Source organism: Convolutriloba macropyga, chromosome 9, assembly GCF_964194025.1.
Source record: "Convolutriloba macropyga chromosome 9, txConMacr16.3, whole genome shotgun sequence".
Classification (NCBI taxonomy): Eukaryota; Metazoa; Xenacoelomorpha; order Acoela; family Convolutidae; genus Convolutriloba; species Convolutriloba macropyga.
In genome coordinates, this window is record NC_134476.1 from 36,718,751 (window position 1) to 36,736,294 (window position 17,544).

A 17,544-nucleotide genomic window follows, 5' to 3' on the forward strand; every position below is an offset into this window, starting at 1 on the left:
TAATATTTTAATTAGTTAATTTAAGTTGTTAATTTGAGTAGGCCGCGCAATCATTTATTTATGATAACCAACCAAAGATTTTTTATTGAAATAATATCTGATTTTTGTAACAAATTTTGTGATAAAAATTTGTTGAAATAATATCTGGATTTCTAGCAGTTTCCATTGCCAAATATTGCTTTTTCTGACTTTACCCTTCTCCTTACTCCCAAATAGTGACATTTAAGTGATTTTTTTCATGTTTATTGGTGTTACTTTTATGCACCCTGTCCTTGATATAAATTAACTTCCTTAACTTTCATTAATGCAATATAAACTAATTTCATGAACAAAAAATAACGCGTCTTTACGACTTTTCTGATGTTAATTAAGAGAGCTTCTCTCTCTTTATTTTATTGTCTGTTAAATTGTGTCTACAGATGAGAAGATTCAAATAATGGATTGGAGAGAAGGAAGATTAGCAGCATTTTGTTTGATCTGAAGTCTAGACTCAATGTTAATCTTATAAGAGCAGAAATATGAAAACTGGAACTAATCAAATTGATCGACACTTTTTTCAATATTTATCAGTCGACAACTTTCCTAAAAGTCTTCTCTCGAAGGAAAACGTCTAGTTAGACCAACTTTTCAAATGGAGAAAAATTTGTTCGCCTCTCAGTGGAAATTTTTACCAATTCAGAGCAGGTAAACTTTTTTAAAGACTTTTACAATAAAGAACAATTGACAGCAATAATTTGCGTTTTCATAATGAGCAAATTTTTAACCGGGTCAAGTCCACAGCGCCATTTCCGCGGGTTTTTGTAAGAGATGCACTGAAAGCACTGAACTTATGTAAGTGATGCGCCGAACACGCTAAACTCTTTAAAAAATTGAGCTCAAAATCCTCAAATAATAATACGCTGAATTGCGCTTTAACTTTGTAAGAAATGCTGCCAAATGTCAACGCGTTTTTTCAATAGCTTCAGTGCATTAAAACAATTCGTATTATTTATTCCTTAATTTTTTACGATTTACTTTAAGAAAGCACTAAAATTTAAAGCTTGTAATAAATGCGCGGAAAAAGTGCTGAAATGCACTGAAGTTGTTTAGAAAACATGCCGAAATGTTAGGACAATCCTTAAAACTGTTTACTATAAGTAAAAAGTTGTTACTATACGTAACCAGACTGGGGGTTCGAAGCGCAGGCAACGCGAAACATTTGAAATTGCAATAACTTTCACTGCTTTTCTAGCAAAGATTCAGCGCATTTTAGCGCATCATAAGGTAGGATTTGTGCGCTGAAACTTTTTGGTGCTTTTTTTTACATATTTTTACAAAAATTTCGAAATTTCTTGACCCGCGTAACAATTCATATTCTTGCTTGTGAGTAACCAAAAATCTTAGTGGATGGAAGTTCAGATTCCTGATCAACGCTTCGTCCACGAAATACACAAACTCCAAAAAATAAGCTGATTCAAAATTAAAATATTTGCTATGTCAAATTGTCTTTTAATGACAGTTATTTATCATAATAGTGATTCTCATAACAATCATTTCACAGTTAAATATTTTCTTGATTAGAAATAAGGAGGAATCGATTTTTCTATCAATTTTGGTCTCAACTATTCCCAAAGAAATATAATTTTTCCCAAAACAATTTTCGCTGTTTTTATCAGTTGGAGGATGAAATAACACTTTTTGCAAATGACAACTTTTGCATAACTTTACTTTTGATTAAACAGTTTACTTCAAATGTCCGTACGAATTAACTTTGTTGCCAAGCTGCTGTAATTAATTGAGTTTGTGTAGAGAGTTAATTCACATAAATTAAACATGTCCGGGATGATCTTTTTGAGAACCTTATCCAAAAACCACATTTGGTTCCAAACAGGCCATGCAAAAATCTTTTACAAGATCTTGCCGTGGCTGCCAAGATTTCAATAAATGATACTTATATGGTAACCAAGAATCCGGTATGTACCTTTGTGCGTTCTTTCAACACCCATACAAAGCTTATGCAGCAGTCTTGGCTTTAAGCACTTTACTTGACTTATAGTATGTTAGTAACCATAAATGGCTCTTACATGGTTCCTATATGGTTCATATATGGTTCTTACATGGTTACTATATGGTCCACATATGTTTCTTATATTTTACCTCCATGGTCCCTACATGGTTCTTTGAAGAAAACTACATGATCCATGCATGGCTCTTACATGATGCATAGAGGGTTCATACATGGTTCTTATATGAATCCATGGTTTTTTCAAAACTCATATATTGTGCATGTTTCTCGTATGGTTCTTTTATGGTCCATTTTTGTATATGGCTGCCAAAAAAAATTAAAGGAATTCAATAAGCTTTTTCGAAGGTCTAATGTAGTCACAAGTTGTTCGTTTGTTCCTTCAACAAAGTAACGTAATGTGAAAAAGTAAGCAAAAAAATTATTTTTTTAAAAAAAGTTTTAAAAAATATATGGTGGTCGGAATAAATCATCAATTTTTTATAATCAGAGTATCGAAGTTTATCACAAAGCCAATGAAAAGGCTCTTGGACTCTTGTTCATTAATTGTGGTGTCCTGATCAAAAGAATATGACAATGATCTCTTTTTTGAAATTTTTAAAACTAAATAGAAAGTGTTGCGATTAAGACAAACTGTTTTTTGTATAACATTTTTTGGTCTTACATGACACCATAAATATATGTAGTGTTAGATATGGATCCCATGATACCATGAACTTCATTTTTGTATGTATCTTGATCAGTTTTTCACCACTCAGAGTGCATTGCATTGGTTTTAGGAGCTTTTGGAGCAATGTTGATTTTTTTCCATCGTCAGCTAAGTGGTCGCCAATTTACCATAAACTCCATATATGGCTTCGATATGGTTGTCAAGAAAGTTTTGTGGTGGTCAACTCGGGTGTCTCCAGTTTCACTCCTGACAAGTCTGGAATACGATCGGAATGTTTTGTAGAAAAATTCAAGAACGTTGACGATTGAAATTTTGAAAAAAGGCATTTAATTGCTTTTAACTGAAAGAATTTTTTTCATCGATTGCGATGGATGTTTCTATATGTCTTAAGTGTATAGAGAGTATATATTTAGAGCGTATATGAAACTTCAAATGAGAGCTGCAATGGTCCGAATTGTGAAAAACTGTGAAGTGAAGTTCTTAGCCCTCAAGCAAAAAACAGCATGGAATTATTACCAAACAATTTTACTCAAAAATATCTCCAGGATACTGAGCCAAAACCAGTAAAAATGAAAGTTGAAGAAGGGTTGGGTGCCATTTGCGTTCTCATTTTTCAATGGGGGAGGGGGATAGAGGGGCAGAGGGGGAATTGCGTTGGGGGGTAAATTGATTATATATGGAGCGCTGGAACAAAATAGCCAATAAAATCACTCATTCGGAAGACCATCAGATAAAGACATGCAACATATAACACATGTGGATATAACACACATGTAAACACATTACACATGCTCAAGTGTATATAGGATATATAGGTAAAGGTATGTGTGTGTGCGTGCACTTGGCTTTCGTACCCTATTTTATTAATATTTCCTCCCTTCCCTCAAAAAATTATCGCCAAATTCAAGATGAACGAACTGTTAAATTGTTCATAATGGAATAGTCTCATTTGTAATAAACAGTTAGACATTTAATGTATTTGTTTTCACTGCCAGCTGAAATAGAAAGTGCCTATAGCGTATATATATTGGGGCGGCATAAAATTAAAAAGTTGTTATTGGTTATCGAGTTTATCCAAGCGTTAATCCTATTCGAATTATCATTTGATCAGCATCGTAAAAGGTGAGTTACAAAAAGATAATTGTTCCAAATTAAAACTCAGTGAGTTTTTGAGAATTTTTTATTTTGAACACGAAAATGAAAAAAGAAAAAACTTTTTGTCCAAAAATTAAACTCGTTAAAATTTCGTTCGGAGAAAACCAGTTGATGAGTCTTCAAAAGTACAAATATTTTTCAACAAGAGCCGGAGATCTTTTATTGCCTTTCTTATCATCAAAATCCACCCAGTCGTAATTTTTATGGAATGTTTTTACTTCCGGTATCGTTATTGGTCTTGAAGGACACTTAGGTCAAGTTTTGAGTCCAAGTCCTCCATCTTGTCTTCAGCAAGGCAAGGGAAATGATTACTTTGTATGAATACAACAATTTTGAGAGGGGTTTCTTGCAAGTTTTTGTCGACCAAACATTAGTGAAATCAATATTGTTTTATGGCTCACTAAATTTCATTTTTTCTAGTTTACTTCCCTGAAACAATTACGTGAAATTCAAAGAAAAATTATACAACTTTTTTTTGGGCTGAAGTTCAATATCATGCGAGTCTCATTGTTGTTAGCTGATGAACATTTACATTATGAGTTATGAAAGTAAAGGTACCTAAATTATGGTTTTTCTTTCAAGGTGTTGAAATGCTTTTTCTACATCAGCGTCAAGCAATTTGTAGTCACTACGGATATAATATTATAATTTGTCATTATAATGAAAAAAATCATGTAAGTTGTACTAGCTGATTGTAACCAAATACTCAATTTTGAGAGCAAATGGAAAGCTTGTAAAAAAGTCTGTTTTTATTACAGTACACTATTGATGACCAAGATGGGAAATTTTGAAAAATCATGTACACTATAAAAATTTAATTTGAATGCAAGACAATTGAACATTAGAAATTGATGTCAATTAAGTTAGTTTTGAACGTTGGAGCCAAATACTCGCATTATGTATCTAAAACCTACGTAAAAAGCAGACTCTTGTCCAAAAAAATTCAGTTTTTGATTCTTGGCTAGGGGTCCATCATTAGCATCTATCATGGTATCATCTAGGAAAAAAGAAAATTAACAAGTACTCTACATAGAGTCTAATGTATAACTACAATATATCTGCAATGCTAGTAGATACCAAAACAAGGTGATTATTTCAGTATTACATTTAGATTTAGTTAATTGGAGCCCTTGATATAGCAATTTTTTTTATGAATTAGCTAATCCAAACAGTTGTAATATTGTGCATTTTCCAGCTTTAATATAATATATCTAACAGGAACCTATCAAGTGCAGAAAGATAGAGCGAAAAACTATGGAAACATTTAGAACGAAATGTGTTTTCTGATTACGCAAAAAAAGTTGCGAATCGAAAAGAGGGATTCTAAATGGTTGCTTTTCTGTGAAAACTTATGTAAACATTTTGTGCTCGTCCTATGATGATAATTGTGACACAAAAATTCAATTGTGTAGATTATTTAAGTTTTTTGTCTGGATGAGCTTGCTCTGAGCAGCATCTATGAATACACAGGCAACAAGAACTACATCAACCAATATATACGGTGTATTGCAAGTTCAAAATTTCGGTCGGTAAATTCCAATACTCTTATCTAAGTATTACGATTAGCTGCAAATTCACTTAAAATAATAGATATAAGTAAATTAGCTTCCTTAGACTCTTTCAAAATTATACTGAGCGATACAAATTTTAGTAATTTTGATTTTAACAAAGGGTATAAAAGTTGAGCAAAACGTTTTTTAATGTGAAGTTTATGCATACCCAAAATGGCGGTTGGGTTCATTATATCTTAATTTTCATATTGACAAATAGATAAGCATGTGTTTCCGGCTGTACCAATTCACAGATTTTAGAATAAAAGACCACCTAAATAACAAAAACGTTTGACAATTATACTATCACAGTTGACTTTACGCAGCGTACTTTGAGTAAAATTTCATAGTATGCAATTAGTATTCCTTGGTAAACCAAATTATGGTTGAAGTTGATTTTTTTCTTTCGTAAATGTACGTTTGGTAATAGTGAGGCAATTATTGAAAAGACCTGAATTTTTGTTCTTTTGTCTTCAAAAACATTTTGTTGTTTTCGAAAAAGTTATATAATGTTTTACTTTGAAAGTCTGAAAGTCTGAATAGCAGGCAAGAAAAGAAATCAGTTTTTCTTTATAGCTATATACGATTGTCTTGAACTAAAGCTGAATATGAGACAAGAAAATTCGAGATTTTTATTATATGCCTATAGCTTCTGCTGTGAAAAAGAACATTTGCCGAGATAACCAAGATAACCAAGATAACCGAGATAACCAGAGCATCTTAAAACGAAAATAGTTGCAAATAAAACTTGCACCTAAACAAGGCTCAAGAATATGTTTTTACCAAAACAAAAGATTTTGTGCAAAAGTAGGAAAAATAATGGGATAAAAAACAACTAAAAAAAAATTTTTCTACCTCAAAAAGTACTGCTGACACCGCAGAGTGAAAGAATATGGCGGCTTTAAGTTTCTACGTTATATTGAAAGAATCCCCGCAAGATCAGTCTTTTTACATTTGCTAAATAGCTCATCTGACATCGAGTTCTGTTACAAATTTTCTCTCTTAAAATTATTGATGTTTTGCTATCTATGTGTTTTTAGGAATTTCTTCCTCTTGAAAAGCACCTTTGATTAAACAAAATAAGAAGAAAACGAGAACATTTTCTTCAACGAGAATATAGACATGGCAATAGAGGATAAATAATAATGCAGATTGTTTTACTGATAATTTTGATCAAAAAGCTTTAGAGATAAGCTGTTGTCCTCGGTGATGCTGTCGTAGTATTCAAACAAGCAATTTATGAAAAAAAGGAAAGTTTCTAAAAATGAAGCTACGAAAACGAGCCGCTCGCTCTCATAGCTTCATTTTTTTATTCCTTCCTTATTTCATAATTTGCTTCTATGAATATTTCGAGAGTATACTTCGACGGTAAAAAAGCATTTATTCTTGCTTAAAAATCGGTTCCTGTATCTGAATAGTTTGTTGTAACGTGTCCTATTTTTCGGGACAATCAAAAGACGGTCAACTGAGTAAATACAATTGCGGCAATTATATTGAATCAGGTCCCTTGATTGTCCCGCACCCACATTGCATCTAAGTATTCGGATACAAGAACCGCTTTTTAAGGAAAAATAAAGGCTTTTTTCACATTCCCACTTTGAGAGAAATCCGTTAGAAGTGAATCAAACTAGTTTTGAAACAATTTTTTGTGGGTTTTTTGAATTCAAATCTGCTCAAACCAAATAAATGTACTTTAATGCCTGGTAAATGACAGGAATATTTGTCACGACAACTCTTGAGGGGGTAGTAACTATATACTCAAATGTTTTTTTTTGTTCAGTCAGTTTTGGCCAATCGATATATTCTTTGTAGAGAGTTGAGACTTGTATCATTAGACAGCTTGTCCAGCGTAGAATATGGAATTAAAAAGATATTTTTTATTTGTGTTTTTTACAGGGAGTTATCGAGGTTTAAATTTTGAGAAAATAGAGTGAATTCCAGTGAGATTTCATTCACATTTTCCGGAATTTTTGACTAAAACTTCGCCAATTTTGCTAAAATTTGTTATTTTTTTTAGAAAATTTTGTTCATTTTTATTTGTAAAGACATAAAACTTTTTTGTAGGCCAGTTTTATTAATTTTTTTGTCAAAAATTCTGGCTAAATATTCCAAAATTAGGACTTTTTCATCAAAATCAGTACGAAATAAGTTTTTTTTAGTTCAGTTTGATTAAATTTAACAGAAAGTACGGACCTAAAAACCACTTACACAATCTTTTTAGACTCGAAATGGGGCTTTTTCTACTTCAAATTCCGCGTTGAGGGTGCTCTGTAATTAAAATTTTGCCGTTTTTTGTTAAATTTATTCGTTGATTATTAAAAACCGAGCATCTATTTTTGAGTTTTCAACTAACAAAATATCAATATCTAGAACATTCGAATGATTAAGTTTTTCTAATATACAAACAACATTAGCAGGGCTAGTTTTGGACCAATCTTGGTATGGTATAATCCAAAAATAATTCGGATTGTAATCAGTCGGTCTTTTTTATAAAGAAATTCGATCTTTTCTACATTAAATAAATAACAGAACATTTCAAACCAAAGCTAACTAATGATAGGTCTAATTGGATTCCTAAATAACTCCACATTGTTGTATCTAGTTGATTACTTGAAAGCTTACTGTTGTTTTGTCTTTTAAAAGCATTTGATTTTTAAATAAATGATGACTTATTGCATTTTGCCTCTATTTTTCTTTTAATTTGGTCAACTTGTAGCTTAATATCAGCAATGAAAGAATGCTTTTGAGCCTTAAGTTATATTTTTCGGACTTTGATATTACTAGATTTCACGTTTAAATTTTTTTAGGTTTTTGCCCAATTTTCACATTTTTTAGTTTTGTCACATTATCACGTTATTGACAGTTCGCATATCACATAAATGGCTTTCAAAAGAAGGCACAATTGATAATAATAAAATCCTTGAAGATATAAATCATGATTTTAACGGCTTCGACACTACTTTTTCGAAGAATTTATTTGAATTTTTAAATTTTGTCTTTTACTGTCGTTTTTACTCTGTTCATTTTAGTCGTATGAAAAATCCAGTACAATGACCCGGTTTCATTCGCTTTTCATAGAAAAATAGATTTTCTGATATTCTGATATCAGTAGATAGCTGATGGCTTTCATGACTCTGAAAAAAATTGTTTTATAAACTAAAAATAGAAACTTTGTAACTTCGCAATTTTGTTCCTTTTATTGTCTGTATGTTAACTAGTCTCGTTGATTGAAAGCCAAATATGACATTATTGTTGTCAAAGGAAAGTTTTAAGAGATATTGGTGTCACGCAATTAAAAGTTTTTAAAGAATTCGTTGATTTTACTAGCTTCGACACGAAAAAAAAAGGAAATTAGTTTCTGATTTTTGTCATGTTTAACGTTCTTTTTTTTGACGTAAGACATATTTTGGATAATTTCAATTCTCAAAGGCTTGAGTTAGAAGAATAAACAAACCTATTTTGTTTTTTCGTTTTTTAATAATGGCGTTCATGCCTTTGGATATTTTTTTTTCGAACAAAAAATTAAAAAGTTACTAATTTTTGCATTTATTTTTCATTTTTATCTGCTTGTTACCTAGCTTCTCTAGGGTCATTAATGTTGGAATAAATAAAACAATATCGGTGCTCGCAAAAAGCGCAACCGAACATATTTTGATGGCCATAGTATGGTTTTAGGGTTTCGAAAACTTTTTCTGCCAAGTTTTAATTGATTTTTGAATGAAAAGTTTTTTTTTGTTTAATATCATATCTATCTGACGCTATTTTGAATGAAAAGTTTAAATGACAAGTTTTTTTGTTTAATATCAGTTTTACCTGACGCTATTTTGACTTTGTGATTAAGTTTTGTTTTTTAAAACGGACATGAAGTTTTTGATGTAATTTATTCTTTAGATCTCATCAATCTAATGCACCATTATTCACTCCACCACTGAATTATTTGCTTTGGAAGCTATGTTTTCGTTCGTACACGAATTTTGTAAAAAAAAATACTTGAATTTTCGGGTTTTTCTATGTTCCTCATTTGGTAGACAATAATGCCAAAATTGTGGATGAGCGGGGTCGGAACCTTATGTGCAATTGCACATTACCGAGTCGCCTTGTTTCCTTTCTTATGCAACCAACTTGAGTGTGTTGTGAGTGTACCTATTTCGGAAATGTACATCAGGAAAATAGAAAACTCGTTTCACTTATATGTAACGATGAACAAAAAAATTTTTGATTTTATTAACTTTGAATTAGTTTGGATAAACGAAATTCAAATGGTAGCAATTTTTTGTATCCCATTTCCGTGAAAACAATTTTTCTCTCTGTTTTTTGTTTCTTCAAACAAAAGAAAAAGCAATGAGACAACCTTTCAAAAACCTGTTTGGGAGAACTTGACAAGACAAGTAATATCTGCCCGGAAAAGTTTGAATTGGGTAGTTTGGCGGTCACTATGCAGAGTACACAATTTAGCTATTTTGGGTCATCATTGGTCATTGCTTATTAGCATAAAAGAGTCATTCCTTTTCCATCACACTTAAGCATTAACACTCCCCAGAGATAAGGAGCCAGCGGGCAAAAGGGGTTGTGTGTTGGGCTATTTTTTCACTTCTTCACTCTTGACAGAATGGGAAATGCCGGCTTGTTTACACAGCATTTCAGATTGTTTGTTTTTGTGTTTGTTTGTTATTTACTTCTGTTCTCTTTAAGTGCAGTTTCCCAGTTGATTTGAAGGCGCTGATTGCTTGTAAGTTGAAAAGTTGTTTGACTTTGAATTAACTTTTGTTTCTCCCTGTTTTTCCCCATTTTTACTAACTTTTACACTATTTTGCTGAGCAAATGGTGCAAAATAGTGAACAAAATTTCCAGCACTTTTAACATGTCTTACGTCTAACTTTAACAATAGAACCCACACTTTAAAATTACAGTTGTTAAGCACTTGAACCTCATAAAATTTAACCCGAAAAATACCATCCCCTCCCCCGTGCTCAAAAGCACGCCTACACACTTTGCTTTTCCATATCTTTCGATGGATTGCTCATTGCTTGTCTATTCTTCATTTATTCTTTGACTGGCTAAGTTATCCTAGTTGTTTACCAAGTTGCTGACTGTTGTTTACTACCAGACAACCCACAAGATGTCACTCTATGTTGTTTGTTTGTAGCCATCATCGGAAAATTAAGAAAGTTGCAGCTATTGACAGCTTAGCCTGATTTACCTGAAAAAATTTACAACAATTAAGAAGCTATAGTCAGAAGTTTAAATGTCCGAACAATTATATGTCTTATTTTAATTATGATGCGTTGCATGAAATGATTGGCTGTTTATAGCAATAAGAGATAATTAATGTTGTTCACTTTCAAAAAGTTTTTCACTTTTTTCCCTTGAAAAGCAGTTGGTTCATATTTTGGTTATCAGTGATTGCTCCTTCACCTGTTGTAGTTTTCTCTCTGAACATTTTTGTTTTCCTCCCTTTTTCACAGGAAATTTTCATTTCTTACATGCGTGAGTTATCTAATCGTTTTTAATTGTAAATATTTGCTACAATTTGATCATGGCTTGTACTGCGAGCCAGCTCTTCTAGTAAATAAACACTTTCTTTTAACCAACCAATAACCATAACTAGTTAACCGATAAATCTAAATTTTCTGCTTCCTTTAAAAAAAGTTTTCCAGATAACAACAAACTCATATAATTATAAACTTGGTTTCATCTCATCGTTCCGTGTCTTATTTGTATTATCGCATCTTTTATTAATCAATTTCATTGTTATTTTTTTTCAGTTTCATCTGAAGAGGCGAGAAGACAATATGTGAACAAAAACTTTAAATAATTGATCGGCCAAGTTGCTCACTTTTTACAAGCAGATCTTTGTTCTTCGTCTAAAAGTTACACCCCTCCCCCTTCTAGCGCTTCCAAAAAACTTTTTCCCAAAAAGAGTTTATGCTCGATTCATTCCTTCATTTGTTGCCCGAATTTGTTCACTAATTTTGACCAACACTTGCCGCTTGTCAAAATTCCATCCCTCTTGTTTTTCCCAAGTTTGCTTCCCTAATTTCGTGATTGGATTCGCCTCAAGTTGATTGAATTTGATTTGAATTGACTTGACTGGATTGATTTACACTTATTTGATTTGTCCTCTTTCTTCCCCAGTTAACATACAAGTCTGGCCTTGATTTGAGAGAAAACTTTCGAAAGTCACTTGATAATCTTGGCTTTAGACCACATTTAGAGGGGGATAAATTTACCCTTAATTCTAAACGCTCTTCTGTTCTGCCATAACTTGGTTCTATTTTTGTTTTTGAGGTTCATTGCGTTTTGGCACCCGGCAATGCTGAGTGATGAACTCAATCTAATATTCAATCGATAAAACAATTTTTTTAATCTCGACTTCTTCCTTCTATCTCAATTAGTTTGAACTTTTGTTATGGTAATTTAGACAACCCAATTCTAAGAATTTTGCTAAATTCGCTCGAAGACAACAACCTTACGAAAAATCATTTTTTTATAGTACAAAAAGGCTTCTATAAAATTTCTTTCATCACCACGAACACGACTTTTTTAAAGTCCTATGTTGCAATTTTTTGGGCTCAACCAATCAGTGAATATTATTTTCGCTAGGCAATCAACTCCAATGGAGTATCAATTTTTAAGTTTTGCTCTCAAAGTGTTTGTGTTAGCAGGGATCTCTTAATTCAACAACAATAGCCTCAATTACATGTTAATCAAGAATCTCTACACCTTATCTCAACCCTTCCAGTTTACAAACAGAATTCCCTTTGAGATTTCCCAATTTTAACAACCCTCTTTTGCTGTTTTGTTTTATTTATCCCTCTGGTGATCTGGTTGAAATACCGGAGTTTAAAAGTGACGATTTTAGGATAAATTTTGGACTGACAAAATAAACACAAATTAACTACATTCCATTAAAAATAATGTTTGTAATTAAAATAAATTTACCCAATTCGGCCTTAGTTTATGACTTCTTGTGTAATCAAACCATAAATTTATCCGATTTTATTTGATCTTACCGGCCGTTGCTGTCCATGGGCTTTTAGGTCCCTACGGTTTAAGCGGCTTCGAATATATTTTCGTTTACGGATCTAAGGAGCATTCCTAATCTAAGTTCTAGTCAACAATCAAATAGAAAACTGTTTTCATTTCAAAATCGAAATAAAAAATTTATCGCGAATTTGTTACCCTGTGAATTGATTTGTCAACTAAATTCAGCATTTTATTCATTTACCTTCATGGTGCAAGTAATGAAATTTTTCATAAAAAACAATTCGTGTTTCTTGTTTACTTGTTAACCTATAGTGAATTTATTGCTCATTTTTGACTAGTTTCCAACTTTTTACTTTAAATATCGCCCTGCTTACTTTTCTTGTTTCGATGATACGTCGGGGTCTTTCAACGTCGTCAAGTGGTCCCGGATCCGCAGCCGAAAGTAACCATCTCGGATCCACGACTTCGCCCTCCAGCAACAATCCCGCCCAGCATACTACCACTTCGAGTGCCGGAAGCGGAAGAGTTGGGCGGGGTGGAAGTGGAGGTGCAGGTGGAACCGGACGGAGGGGACGAAGTGGATTGAGTTTCCAGGAGCGTCTGAAGATTTTGTTCTCCTGCAACAGACTAGTGCGAGCCAGTCTTCACTGGAAGGTATGACAGAAGTTCAAATTCAACTGAGAACATTTTTTCGCTTCCAATACATAGTTTCGGACTTTCTAAATTGTGCTGAAAAACCAAACGAAACATAATCTAAATGTTTTTATGGGAAAAAATTAGCTTCGGTATGCAAACTTGAGCTGACTAGGGCCTAGTTATTTCCACAGGGGTACATCGAAACCTTTAATTCGTGGTGACCCCTCAAATGGTACATCTAACCAAAAATAACAAGATCCATAGACTGTATTCGGGCTCGATGTAGAAGTTGTAATTAAAATTGTAACCAAATCGCTAAGCATACTTGTACTAAAAAATCAATGAAGTATAAATTTAATATTTATTAAAAACTTGGTAGAATCATATTTAATCAATTCGTAAATTTGCGTGTTTCTTAAAAGCAAAAGAATGACAATATTTCAACGCTGCTTAATTACTGTTTACTAAAACATTTAAACGTGAGATCGAGTTGTTGATTAGATTATCTTTATACATATTGTTGCGTCTTGCCAACAGAAAATGTGATACTTAAACCTACTTTAGCGCACCTTGAAGACTAATAAAATTCATTCAACAGTTTTTTCCCAAGATTTGTTTTTTGAGCTGCATTATTAGAGAGAATTTTTTCGCTTGCATGATAATGATTCTAATTAGAGCAGTTTTGTTCAAGAGAAACTCAGCGGACACAATTTTCGAAAGTATCGGGAAATAACTCGGTCATTCATTTGGTAGCACAAAAAACCCCGTTTAGCCCAATACTTTAATGCCTCATTTAACCTTTCTAAAAGTGCATTGTACTTTGTAAAAATACGCTTTGCGGCAAAACACAAGAGTGGCAACAAACCTGATTTAAAGAAGAGATTTTGAGTGCGATCAAGTCGGATCAAATTATTTGAATTCTTAATTGCGAGAAAATAATCATTTTTTCATTGAACAAAGAAATTTTTGGCACATTGTTCCCAATGCTGTTTTCCCACTGAAACCTTTTATCAAAAAAAGTTTATCACTGTCGTTTATCACTGTCTTCGACCAACCAAACGAGATCACCTTTGTTCAGAATTCTGGTTGATTCACAATTCCATTTTTGTCGATTGTTCAATGTTGGCAGATACTCTTTTTTGAATCTGTTCCAGATGAGATCGGAGTACGCTTGTGTTTGTCGGAAGAGCTTTATATGATTAACAAACTCTTCTGCGCATGGTAGGTATGGTAAACAAACATTTTTGTTGCCGAGCAGCAAGTGGTTTGGAGTAATAGATTCGAAATCATTTACATCCGAACTGACTGGTGTCAAAGGTCTTGCATTCAACGTCTGCTCAACAAGACACATTGTTGTTGAAAGAACATCCCCAATCTTCAATAACTGATTGGTCCCCCAACACTGCGTACATTGCTTTCTTGCAACTTCTGACCAGTCTTTCCCACACTCCTCCAAAGTGAGGTGCGGCAGGTGGGTTGAACTTCCATCTGATTCCTTGTTGAACCAAATGTTCTTCAATTCTTTCTCTGTTTCATGCTGCGACATACTCTTTGAACTCCCGGTCTGCTCCAACGAAGTTGGTCCCGTTGTCATTGATCATTTTTATGGGTTTGCCTCTTTGCGCTATGAACCTATAATTGCATTTAGACAACTGTCAGTGTCCAACTTTGGAACTATCTCTATATGTACGGCTCGTACGGTTAGACATGTGAACAAACAACACCATCGTTTTTCATTTCTGCGCCCAATTTTAACTGTAAATGGGCCAAAGTAGTCTATTCCAACATTCGCAAAAGCGGTTGAAGCATCAAGTCTTTCTGTCGGTAACTCAGCCATCACTGGAGTCATTTTTTGTGCTCTTCCCTTTCGACATCTAATGCATTTGTTTCTGATCGATCTCAAAGCATTTCGTATGCCTAGGATCCAGAATTTCTGCTGAACTATGTTTCTGACATGTTCAGTACCTTCGTGATGACTATTCTTGAGTTAATTTCGCAAGAATAATTCAACTACATGGTGCTTCCAATGTAACAGTATTGGATGCTTGGTTTCGAAGTTCAATTGACTTTTACCTATTCTGCCCTGGGCACGAATAAGTCCTGGCTGGTCATTGAATGGTGAAAACTGGAGGATTTTGCTGTTTTTTGAATTTCCTTTTCAGCCTTGAGAGATTTCATCGCTTCAGCAAACTCTTCTCGCTGCAGTAGTCTGAAGATGCTTGCTTGCGCACCCTCTTTTTCTTCAACACTTAGTGTTTTTGTTGCCGGTTTGTGTTTTATAAATACGCGCTGTACCTATGCCATTGTATTTACTAGTCGATTGAAATTGCTGAATCGTTCCCACTGAATCATCAGCTTCTTCTCTTCAACCTTTGCTGAGAAGACCATTTGGTTGTTTTGTTCGTCTGAAGCAAATGTTAAATTCAACTGTTAAGGCCATTCGTTCTCTCGTTGTTTCAACCAGGCCGGCCCAGTGAGCCATTCGCTTCTCTTAAGTTCGTCAACATTGATCGCTGGTGTCCCGATGTCAGCTGGATTGTTAATACCGCTCACATGATTCCACTGTGAAACATTAGTTGTATCCAAAATCTCAGCCACTCTGTTCGCAACAAACACCTGTTGCTTACGGTGGGAGCTATGAATCCATTGCAGAACAGTAGTGGAGTCTGACCAAAAGTTGCAACTCTGAATCTTCGATTCGTGTTCCTTCACTATCTGTTCTTTAAGTCTCACCGCCATCACTGCTGCTTGTAGTTCCAAGCGTGGTATGGAAAGGTGTCGCATCGGTGCGACTCGGCACTTTCCGATTACAAATGCTAAGTCTGCTGAGTATTCTTTGGGCTTTGAACGTAGGTATGCCACAGCGCACCTTGTGTCTTCAGATGCGTCGGCAAACACATGAAGTTCCCATTTGTCCTCGGCTGTGCTGAAGTATCTTCTATCAATGCTGGTTTCTTTTACTTCTGGAAGCTGCGCCTTTCCTCTTCAGAAACTCTTCTTTTTCGTTAGTGTCTACTGAGTTGTCACAATGTTGTCAATTTTTGGTCCAGATGCTCTTCAGGAGTCGTCTCATATGAACACTGAATGGTGCAAACAGTCCAATAGGATCAAACACTGAAGAAACTAGAGATAAGATCTTCCTTTGGGTGATTGGGGTCTCAACTTCTTTGCTTGTACCTCTACAAACCTCTAGACTATCATCGGTAATCGTCCACTGAAGCCCAAGCACCGATGACCCTTCCTGGCTGGGTTCTACTTCAACCTGCTTTGTTTCGCTGATTGATCTTAAGTCCTCTGGGATTGCGTTGGTTACCACGTCACTGTTGGTGATCCACTTCTTCAGTTCAAATCCATGTTTTGAGAAAAGAGGTTGCAGTTGTTTGAAAACCTTGATTGCTTCTTCAGGTGTTTCGACTGACTTGATGAAATCGTCCATGTAGAAGTTGTTTTGGATTGTTTTTGCTGCAATTGGGAACTCGTCTTCGTTATCGATCTCTACTTGCTTCAGAGTGTAGTTGGCACATGTTGGTGAACTCTTTGCTCCGAAAACATGACGCTGATACTCGTAAATTTGCACAGGTTGGTCGCCACAGGAATCTCAAGCAGCTTTTATCCCGATCAGGAACTTGCACTTGAAGTAACATTGATTCAATATCTGCGGTTAAGGCAATTGTTCCTTCCCGAAATCTGAATATTGTTCCGATCAACCCGTGTAGCAGATCGGGTCCGGCTGACAACTTGTCATCTAGGCATACATCCTTGTATTTTGCTGCAGCGTTGCAAACACGGCGAACTTTACCCGGTGTGTTGGGGTTTAGTACTGGATGGTGTGGCAAATACCATTCCTTTCCGCAAGTGCCTTTGACTTCCGATTTACAAAGGATCTTGTAGAAATCTCTAGAAACTTCACCAACGATCTTTACCAAGGATCTTCTAGAAACTTCTGAGCTTGTTGCTCTTTCTTTGACTTACTTACAACATTTATTTTGGAAGCATAAGTTTCTATGTCCCACCATGATTGGATATTTTCTGCAACTTTCACATCTTCTGTGAAGGCAAAATGACAAACATTTTGACTTTTCTTGCCTGTCATGGGACCACTGACTACCCATCCTAATTTTGTTAAGACGGCCAAAGGCTCACTTCGTGTTCTAATCTTATAGTCCAATGGACGTTGAATTTCGTAGGCATCTTGTCCAGGTGTGATGCCTACTTCCATCAGGTTGAATGTTCTGTTAGTGAGAACATTCAGGTGTTTGAATTTGTTCTTCAGTTCCTTGTAGTCATATGTTGTGTTTCCCAACGAGATTGATGGGTGTGCAAACGCTTCAATTGAATGTACCTTTGAATGTAGTTCCTTTATTGTAATAGGAACCTTCTCTGTCCTCAAATCTTGCGTCCCATGTATGCCAGCAATGTTTAAGGTAACGTCCGTTCCTTTGGCTTGTGTTTGATCCTTAACACTTTGATCGATGAATAATACTGTTGAACCACTATCGAGGAAAGCGTAGGTAGTCAACCTGTTGCCACCACTATGATCCAAT

At 34.5% G+C, this 17,544-nt stretch overlaps 1 protein-coding gene across 4 annotated transcripts in view; it reads left to right on the plus strand.

The window, feature by feature from the left end:
- The first annotated feature begins 3,507 nt into the window (after positions 1–3,507).
- The window catches only part of LOC142345762 (uncharacterized), a 63,590-nt gene continuing 49,553 nt past the window's right edge, over positions 3,508–17,544 (plus strand). The window contains exons 1-2 of one of the 4 annotated variants that reach the window (XM_075398070.1): positions 3,508–3,794; positions 11,143–13,018. In XM_075398070.1, coding sequence (XP_075254185.1) covers positions 12,752–13,018 — 267 coding nt within the window. In that variant the 5' untranslated portion in view covers positions 3,508–3,794; positions 11,143–12,751. Of the gene's footprint in view, positions 3,795–9,954; positions 13,019–17,544 lie in introns of those variants that run through there. The other 3 variants (XM_075398072.1, XM_075398071.1, XM_075398069.1) reach the window with 3 other exon arrangements.